This window comes from Stigmatopora nigra, chromosome 16, assembly GCF_051989575.1.
Source record: "Stigmatopora nigra isolate UIUO_SnigA chromosome 16, RoL_Snig_1.1, whole genome shotgun sequence".
Taxonomy (NCBI): Eukaryota; Metazoa; Chordata; class Actinopteri; order Syngnathiformes; family Syngnathidae; genus Stigmatopora; species Stigmatopora nigra.
This window is the reverse complement of record NC_135523.1, coordinates 4,332,171-4,342,500: the sequence shown is the minus strand read 5'-3', so window position 1 is coordinate 4,342,500 and position 10,330 is coordinate 4,332,171. Positions and strand designations below refer to the sequence as shown.

Below are 10,330 nucleotides of genomic sequence, written 5' to 3'. Positions count from 1 at the left end.
AAAAAGGTAAATTTCAGCAATATTTGTTGACTTGCTCATAGGAAAGTACGTCCTTGGAAGTTGAAAGCAAATGTAGCAACCCACACACCTCTGTTATCAGCCAACATTTTTTTCTCTGTTTAATTGCTGCCAGTTTCTACAAAATGTCATCCTTTCAAACACATTCTTGACTCGACATCCTTCTCTTTTGATCTTGTAATGTCATAGTTGCTATAATTTCCTCTCTCTGCCTTACCCTACTGGACAAACAACATTTCAAGTAATAAATACAGGCAAGAGCGTAATGTCGGCATCAGTAGGCCACTTAAGCCTAACACCCAAGAGTCATGTGGGATCAAATCCACATCAAAGCCTGGCCAATGATGTTATAAGAGCTCTGCAACAAAGGAACAATAATTAAAGCCTCATGGATTTCCAAAACACTGTGGCGCGCACACACACACACACACACACACACACACACACACACACACATACACTGTATGTATACCACTGCCTGAAGTCATGCTGATTCATAGAGCTCAGCTTGATGTTTGTCACAAAGACGCTCCAACCTTTTGTCACTTGTGACGTAAACAGATACCTGCCATACAATATGTAAGCATCCAAATCCAGCCAGTAAACATATTTAAAACACACTCATCCGCTAAGCGTAGTCTTATTTGGTCAAGATTGACTGCCATGCACAGCAGAGTAGTTAGTTGTAGAAAAAAAAAAAACTAGAGATAAAATGCACTATTTAAGGAGGCAAACTCATGAGGATATGTGTTGGCCACAGTAGATATTTTCATATATTTTTCAATTCAGTTTTATAGTGATCATGTAATTAATATCCCAAATGAGCAATGATTTCTTCTTCATTTTTTCTTAATCCTCAGATTAGTCCTTGTTTAATGAGCTTCCTATATTTAAAGATCAATCTGAATCTTACAATACTCCAATACTCTGGAATTGCCATTGTTGGGGTATTGACCTACCCACATTGTGCAAGTTTCATGAGAGATTGCAAACTTTCTGACCACATTTATCCCATTTAAATGTCAGATTTGATACTCCTATGCAGACGAAACAAACAGACATAAAAATGTTGGCTTTGGGGGATAATGTTGCTTATTCTGGAAATGAATGCATGACTTTAAACATATAACTAGCAGATTCTCTTTTACCTCTTCAGTTTCCACATCTTCCATAGCCTCAGTGGGTTCCGGTGTTTTCACAAACCACCACTGGATCTCCAAATATACTGACGTGGTTCCGCTCTGGAACGCGCACGCCATCTCTATGTTTTGTCCCTCTTTAACCGTCATGTTAGAGGGTAGATCAGTGAAGCGACCTGCGGAAGATGGAATGGAGATGCGTGGGGGTGGGGGTGGGAGTTGCGGAGATCATAAGTGAAGAAAAGAAGGAGAGCAAGGGAATGAGAGAAAGCATTGTAGCTATGATTTAGTAATGTCTGCACGCCTAAAAAAAGCAGGAATTCATTAACTGGGGAGTTTGAAACCCCCCAATTTGTCATCAAAAGAGGCACATTACGCTAAAAAGATGAATGGCATAAATCATTTGACTGTTCATTAGTTTTTTTTTGAGTTAAAACGATGGCACAGGGAAAAATGACTTGCGAAAACCACTTTAGAAATTAGGAATATATATGTTTTTCTTTTCTTTTCTTTTTCTATAATTCAGTGTGGTGATCTTTTAGCTGTCTCTCTATTTATTATGCCCCCAAGAAGCATCGAGAAAGTGAACCCCAATGCTTGATGAAGGGCAGATGCTTTTCAGGACATTGGACAGTGACATTTAGCCGCTATCCGTGGTCCTGAACCGCTTTTTTTTCACGAGTTATTTTTATCACCAGGGGATTTCAGACGCGACATACTTGGACATATCAGCAATCACCAGTTGCATTTTCATCATTTCTCTTTTTTTTCTGCTCTGTCTTTCATCGAGATGGCGTTGTCCCCTCTCTGTGACATTTTTTAAACCACCTCACTCATTAGATTTATGACTTTGCTCTTGAAAGATATAGGGCAGCACTCCCAGACTAACATCATTTTTTTATAATAGTTTCTCAAATTGACAAGCCTTGGCAAATCTTACCTTCAAAGGAAAATCCGAAATGCACACAAAACCCAGCCAATAAAATAAATCCAGCGGTATCGTGAGAAGTCCTCATCGTTGCACTGTGAATGGTTTCTTTACATGAGCTGCAGAAAGGGGCAAAAAGACGAAGCCAGGCAAAAAAGGATGAAGGAAAAAAAAAAGAACAAATCAAACACTTGCAGAGCTGCTGTCTGTAAGCAGAGGCTGCTGCAGATTGCACATGCCGCAAAACTAGCGCCAGTCGTTGCTCAACTTCTTCCTGTCCGCTATTTTTTTCCGTGCGTGGCGACTGGCGACTGCTCGACTGGAGTGTGCAAAATAAGCAGCAGGCTGCGGGACTTGCTGTGCAACACCGGAGAGACGTCAGTCAGTCTGCTGGTGAATCACTGTGTGCCATTCGCTCTTCACTTTTTTTTTTTTTTTTCTTGCCCGAGCTCCTCTTCAGCTCTTCATCCTCGGGCCACTCATTTAAAACATCGCATATCTCTGCAGTTTTATGCAAATATCCACCCTTTGCGGTGTGAAATCTTCAGCAAGCAAACGTCAGAATGCTCAACAAATTGTTTTTTTTTTTTTTTTGGTCTTCAATTTGACATTCTCGTTTATTCCAATGAGAATGTAAGGCAGCTTTAGTATGGATTTTCTTTTTTTTTATGTTGAAGGTGGGCGTGGCTAAAATTGCAGGGTACTTAAAGTGTGGAAAAGCAGCCCTGGTAGATGAAATGAGGGTGGGGGGCGCTGTTACGGCAGGGCAAGTGCTGCGAGTCATAAGTCATTAGTTTAGAAAGGATCCCGGTGGAATATTATTAGTCTCATGGGTAGACTGGGAACATGCAGTCTTCTTACATTATGCACACATCGTGCCACTCCTTGGATTAGTGAAAATGTATTCACAGTACAATATGGGGGCATCCAACTGGATAAATCACCTTTTGACTTAGAAAAAATACAATAGTGACTCCAAAAAATGAACTATACTTTTCACAGGCCCATGTTTCTTCCATTTTTTTCCCAAGGCATATTTATGCTGTTCTTCTGGGAATAAATAACATTCATTTAGAATGTGCATGTTCTTCTCTTAAGTTCACTACTGCATTATTGTAGATCAGTTTGCTATTGTTGCTTTTTGATCAACTGGAGAATGACCTCTTGAAAACTGCAGTTATTGTAGAATAACAAAGATAATTTATGCATCTCAATACCCTGATTGTATAATTTGATTAAACATTTTCTTTAGATTTTGTTCCCTAGGCGCAGTGTTAAAGTCTGAAAGATAGACCAGCCAAGGTGGTAAACAATTATTATGAAGTTGAGCATATGAGCATCTGCGATGATCAGAGGTGTAAATCTGCTTTGAAACTACATTGAAGCTATTCTCAGTTTTTAACAAACAACACAAATAAGAATAATTTATGCAAGATGCTTGTGTAAGTAATCGTTTTTTATCACTGTTACGGTTTTATTCGTTTAAAGATAAGTGTGAAAAGCACAATTCAAACCATCATTGCATTATATTATTGAAAAAAAATCTTTAATTTCAAATAGTTTAAAGCAAAAAAAAAATGCTCAACATTTATTTGCTAAACTGTGATTGTTTTTATATCCAGTAATAAGAAAACTAAAGAAAATGTAAGTTCACAACTTTAGTATTCTAATGGAAACATAACTTTACTGCTACATTCTCAGGAAACATTCTTTTGAGGTGAATTTGTACTACTATGACTGCAGCGCATGGGGTGCTCTTTTGAAGTCTCTGAAGAACTCCCCACAGAGTTTAACTGGTCTAGGGAGGGTTGTGGAAAGGATTACCATGAGTGCAAGCAAGTTGGTTGCACTTTTGACGTTTTGAGGTGGTGAACTTACCACCTACTAAGTCACTATTTTTCAAATAGTGGCATGAAAGCTGATTTTCAGTGTTGAGGTCGAAAAGCAAAGTGAAACAGTCAAACTGGCGCTGCTGTCAGAACTGTTATATTTTCATTCTATGTCTCATTGCGTTAATTATATGGGAATGGGAATATAGAGGAGTTTAAAATGAGGACAAGTTAGAGTTGTTTGGTCCAAATTTCATTGGTGGTAATAGTTGTAGGCATTAAAACTCGACTTCTTATCATGTCTTAATGAGCAAACTACAGATTTGGAGTCTGCATGTTTAGGTCATTCAGACTTGAGGCCATATTAATATTCGATGGCATTGTTGTGATGCTCTACAACGACACTTTGATCATTCACCAGACGGACAAATAAGAGTGATGCTGAGTCACTTTTGATGCAGTCCTCCTCAGTTTAACTCAGTGCACGGCGAAGAGCATCTGGTCTGCCAGTACAATGGCCATTAGGCAGTGAAACCACACTTTAGCTGGTTCCCTGCCAGCATCCATTTTGTCAGCCTGAGCACACTCCATGATGCTCTCCGGGTGCAACAGAGTGCAACAAAAAATAATTAAACACACTTTTTTTTTTACCAGGTTGATGATGCAAGCAGTAATTAATTACCTTAGCATTCAGCAATGTTCATTAATGTGATTGCCACAATCATAATGCTTTCCACCAAACTCTCATCTTTCCTTATCACTCTAGCCAAGGTTGCCCGGTTATGATATTGTATTTGTCCAGAGCAACTTGAATTTGAATAAGAATTCATGAAAATGAAACGTTTAGCATCGGTAATTTCCAGTATAGAAGTATTTGTGCCTCAGTGTTGCATTCTTTGCATCCATTACTTACATAAAAACTTACTAAATGTAATCCAGCTGCTGTAGCATTCAGAATTCGTTAAAATGGAACAACAGCATTGAGTATATGAATACTAATTGTGAAATTTAAAGTCGATCATGCCTTCGTACTGTGGTAAAAGTGGTATCAAAATATTGACATGTTTCTTATTGGAGTTTTCTCATAAAGATGGCCTCCATGTAGAGTGAATAGTTTTTATCCCAGACTCGATTTTGACCACTTGTGATCAAAAAATTGTTCCAATTTTTATTGCATCTGTCTGAAATCATGTATGTATTCATCTCATGACTGAGTCACATATGAAATGGGACCCTTCTTCAAATTGGTGACCTGTGACAAATGACTTTTTGTGCCTCATAATGATGTTGTCTCTGTAAGTCTTTCATCTTGTCATGATTGAAGCAAACACAATCAGCTCTGAGAGGTACCTGTGAGCCTCTTTACCGGCTAAAATGCAAAGCTAGTCACACATCAACGAAGGCATCTAATCAAATATTTAAGCTATCAGCTCCACAGCAAATCCATTTAAATGTGTCGAGCCTCAGGTATAATTACGACCCGTGATGATAAACAGTCTCTTCTGCAAAAGTTAGAGGGCCATATTATGGCATTGTGCTGCTTCCAGCCAGGTGATGAGGTAAATGATAGCAGCGTGGCAATCTAAACACAGTTTCTTGCTTAATGATAATTACCTGTCTCACCATGGTCGGTTTCTGGGAGATCTTTATGTTTATGCCATCTTCTGTTAGCATATTAAAATAAATCATACAGAGAAGTAAATGTGAATAGCGAATTTGTTTGTAACATTTTCTCCATAATGTTCTTCAAAGTCAGAAGGACTGAACAATTAAGTGCTCTTGCAGTATTGCTTTGGGTTAGTTGGGCCCACACAAATCGTCATTGGCTTTAAAAAGGCAGTGCATGACGGTGAGCCAATATGCACAAAAGAGACCCTGAAGCATGTAGATGAAACACCCGAACAACACTATGCCGTCACACTAATTATCTCATAATGGACCCATAAATGAAGCATATGTCAAGGAAAGACCTTTTAAATGAGTCTGAACTTTTGAATGCATACGCACATAATAATTCTGTGACCTTGGCACATGTGAGGAATTTCAAGTTCAAGCAGATTTACATAATTGGGATTGAACTGAATTTGCCAGAAATCCTGCAAATGCTGTTCAAGATCAATGTTAGCTTATGCTTTACATCTCTTGTTTTGTAAGAACTTAGAAAATCTGGTCGAACACTTGATGTTATTTGTGTACTTCATGGTGAAGCATTATGATTTAAAAAAAACATTCAATTCATTTGATTTTGCACGTATATAATATCCAAATATAATTCATACAAATTATTCATTCAGTTTGAATCTTAGCCAAAATTATTTGGCTGTCTAATACATTCATGACCGAAATATTTATGAGTACAGAAGTGTTGATCCTCATCTTTATTAGAATAATGACTCAATGGTGATGACTAAGACATATTGCTGTTGTATTTTTTTATTTAAATATTCACTAAATTGGCTCATGTTATCTGTGTCCCATCTGCAGCTTCATCAACAACCTGGCTACTGGCCCGCTCACCAGTCCGATCCCCTGCAGCTGGGGGTGGCCTCTGCTGTGGGGACACAGTTGGCAGCTGAAAACAGGACTCATCCATCAGTGACCAGACATGGAACCCGATCTTCTTCCACTTCGCACTGGTGAGTGTGACACACACAGCGAAAAAGAAAAAAACAATTAAGGGATAAAAAACACCTTTCAGTCATTAAGCAGCACAGTGCTGGAACAAAATACAAAATAATCAGAGGAATATCCCAATCGTTTCAGACAAAAAGCAGAAGTACAGTGTTAACTAATTTCTACTAGAATGCACTCACCATTTTAGGCTTTCCTTAGATAAAGTTCTTGTTTTAATTGAAGAAAGACAAAGTGACACCAATGTAGGGTAGTTTTTCTTTTCTTCCATTTGTCTTAGCAACATTAACATAAATGGAGATTCAGAACCTTGAGGCCAATGAGCTAAACGCCTGTCTACTATGCCAAATCAATAGATTAACCTTATAGTATAATAAAGGACCTTGAAATATAAATACTTTAAAGACATAAACACTATGTGTAAAATCTATAACATTGCCATCAAGAAAAATGACAGCTTTTTGCATCTTGACAAAGGGTCACCTTCTTTTTAGATACAGTAGGCTCTAAAGTCCACATGGTTCCTTAAGATATAATCCTCTAAGGACCCTGCAAATAGAGTTTTGACTGGGAGATGCTCTGAGGAAATGTGCTGAGGCGCAGTGAGTCGACACCATTGGGAGAGTTTGAATGGCATGAACTGGACCCACTATTGTATCATTCAATCTGTATGCTAACTATGACTATTGAAGCAGAACGAAATCCTCGATTCGTTAGGTCTGGTGTAGCGAACCGATGGTTTTGAATAGATCACTGTGACAAAAGATGGATAAAAACAAAAACATTTAGTTCTATGTAGCAGTCAGATTAGGCTTCTAGTGTATATGACTAACAGTATGCGTGCATCTGCAAAGGACAGTGTGTGAGAAAGTATGTCCTTGTATCAACATAGAGTACAACGTGTCATGTACACGACGTATTACATAATTCTGATCGTTCTTTGTTCGGCTCGGCTTTGCACTAAGACATGTTGGCCCTGTAAGTTGTTTAAAGTGAAATTCGAGATGAATTGAGTCACAAACAAAATGTGATCATGATATTATGTAGTCTACTTTGTATTAATACAGAACCCAACACACTACATTTACAGAAGCGTTGCATTATGGGCAAATAGCAGAATTACAATGATAAATTCAGTGCCCTGAGGCCATGGTTGGAATGCAAGTGACGGTTCCAATCTTGTTGTGTCCTTGAGCTTTTCATCACCCGTTTGAGATGGTATTAAATATCCCCCAGCCCCTTTTTTTTCTTGATATTCTGATGTTGACTTCATTTAATCCAATAGCAGAGGTCCTTTACTTTCTGCTTTGTGAACAGTGCCAACTATTCTTGAAAAAAGAAAATGGCCACCTGATTGCTGACTGAGAGGAAGGCTGCACTTTGTGAAGTTTTGTTTTTGTAAGGTTATATCCATTGGGTCAACATCCATCATTGTTTGGCCCTCTTTGCTCCTACCTATAGAATCTGACTAGAATCTAGTTCTTGACTTCAGAACTGGTTGCTCAAGGATGTAGTTTTTTCTTCTTTTGTTTTTTTACAAGTTAAAGTAGGAGAAAATACTCATTAGTAGTTTATTATTTATGCTTTATCTGAGTATTGCTCTCCAACACCCAACTAAATATAGAACGGCATCAAGTGTCCTTGACATAAATTTTCAAGTCTGGCGTGCAATGATGAGATTGACCTCATTCACTCTACAAATATGTTTTTCTATAAATATCATTTAACATGCACCATCTTCAAAGTTTATAGCATGTAACATATGATAGTCATAATATTTGGCCATTGTGGATAAATAATTTTATTACCTTTTATCATGTATTCACATTTTTGCATTTGTCTAACACAAAGGGTAAACAGATTAGATGACAAATTTCTTCAGATGGAAAGAAAAATACAACAGTGATTGTCTGTGAGTCCAAAGGGTGACCCCCAGTCCTCCTGTATCATTAACCTGGTTTGTTGTGAGGCCTTGCCTTATTGTGAGGTGGTGTTTTTGGCACGTTGTGTTATCAGTAGTGATGGGCCAACTGATTGCAGCTACACAAGGGAGAGGACATTTCCACAGCCCCATCTATCACAGGGTTAGATAAACAGAAAGAGGACTGTCAGCAGCACAAGTAAGCCATCCAAGCTGCCCATTAGAGCTTCAGTTCCAGTTCAATGTGGTAAAATGTCATCCATGACCTGAGTGACTGAGAATAGATGTCGATAATATGTTAAAGACACGTGGAAGGTGAAAAAAAACATATTCATTTTACGAGAAACATTCAGTAGTTCACTATGCGATACTTAATCAAGTATTGTATTAGACCGCGAACCTGGGATTGGGAAAAATACAGCAAAACTTTTGAGGCAGTGGATATAAGAGCTAAGTGAGGAGCTTGCACACTTGGCTGTCAAAATTGAGAAATTTTGAAATTAATATTTTATGCCTGTGCCTTTTCGGCCTGAGTAGGTTCACTCTTTCTCAGTCATATTATTTTGCACTGACTCCCCATTGACCGCATGCACTTTTAACTTTTAAGTGCATTTGGCTCAAGATGTACTCTAAAGACCCAGTTTTTGGCCGGAATCAAATGTGCTACAGAGGACTTTGATATGGAACCTTTGTCTGTTAATCAAATTGGCCTTTTTTTCCTGGAAAATGGAAAAGGCGACAGGTTGTAAAGAGAGAAAATCCTGGGCTAAAGAGGCAAATCTCTTAAATCCACACTGACAACTGTTTGTGAGACTATATGATTGCTCTAGGTTACTTCTTGTGCATGACTATTCTGACCTTCCTGTGGTTTGGGCGTGTCAGCAGTTCATGGTTGACAAATGCATTAATTGAATCGCCCATCCATACCTCAGACATGATTTCAATTAAGGATCTCTGTGACCTCATGGCATGCACTTGGGTCACATTCTGCATACATAAGAAAATACTAAATGGATCATACCTAAAACAAAGTCAAAAATTGTTGATTGAAAATGATATCAAAGCTAAAATGATTGCTTGTAGTTTATTTTGAGAGCTTGTAGTTTATTTTGAGAGGCATGACGTTTACTTTGAAAGTTAACAGAAGAGGTTTACACTTGTCAGCTACATTTTATCTTTAGTATTATTATGGATACAATCGTCACTGAGTTTACTTGTGGACGCAGCATATGGAATTTAATTCACACAATTTGTACATTGTAAATAATGCAGTGTGTATATTCCGCATAAATATAATAGTGTTACAAAGCCAAATTCTATACTTCAGTCACCTCACCACACAACTTCACATATTACCACAATAAAGCTCTAAATCAGCTGACTAAATATTAAAATAATTATATCTTTTAGACTTTGCACAACTGAAGATCAGTCCTGTGGTCTGTTTATATATATATATTTATCCCCAAAAAATGAAACTAGAACATGTGGGCACAGAGAGATGATTAATTAACACTGCAAGTGACTCACTTCACGACAGAGTAGGACAAAGAAATAATTTAAGGTGTAGTGCACTACATTAGATATCCCATGCCACAATAATAATAAATGACTCTTTCATAGGAAAGTCATTTGGCCTATTTGGGCTATTTCAGCTCTCCACATATGGTTTTTCACCCAAGCTACAATGGCGTATTCAGCAGAGAAAAGGTTAACTTCACCACTTAGCATTCCAGACAGCCCCAGACTCAACCTGCAAGTCCAGCAGTCAGCAGCATCATCCTTGCACCACAGGATGGGAGAACATCAATAAGCCATCACCAGCTGCATTGAGTTAGGTGGCTAAATTGATCATTGTTATCTT

At 38.1% G+C, this 10,330-nt stretch overlaps 1 protein-coding gene and 1 long non-coding RNA gene across 2 annotated transcripts in view; one reads left to right on the top strand and one right to left on the bottom strand.

Moving 5' to 3' along the window:
* vstm2a (V-set and transmembrane domain containing 2A) overlaps positions 1-2,723 on the bottom strand; it is a 25,962-nt gene extending 23,239 nt beyond the window's left edge. The window contains exons 1-2 of the mRNA XM_077735586.1: positions 2,098-2,723; positions 1,167-1,333 (exon numbers count right to left, since the gene is read on the bottom strand). Coding sequence (XP_077591712.1) covers positions 1,167-1,333; positions 2,098-2,173 — 243 coding nt within the window. The 5' untranslated portion in view covers positions 2,174-2,723. The remainder of the gene's footprint in view (positions 1-1,166; positions 1,334-2,097) is intronic.
* The window catches only part of LOC144209335 (uncharacterized), a 62,299-nt gene that overhangs the window by 32,086 nt on the left and 19,883 nt on the right, over positions 1-10,330 (top strand). The window contains exon 4 of the long non-coding RNA XR_013329086.1: positions 6,399-6,550. This is a non-coding gene — a long non-coding RNA (uncharacterized LOC144209335). The remainder of the gene's footprint in view (positions 1-6,398; positions 6,551-10,330) is intronic.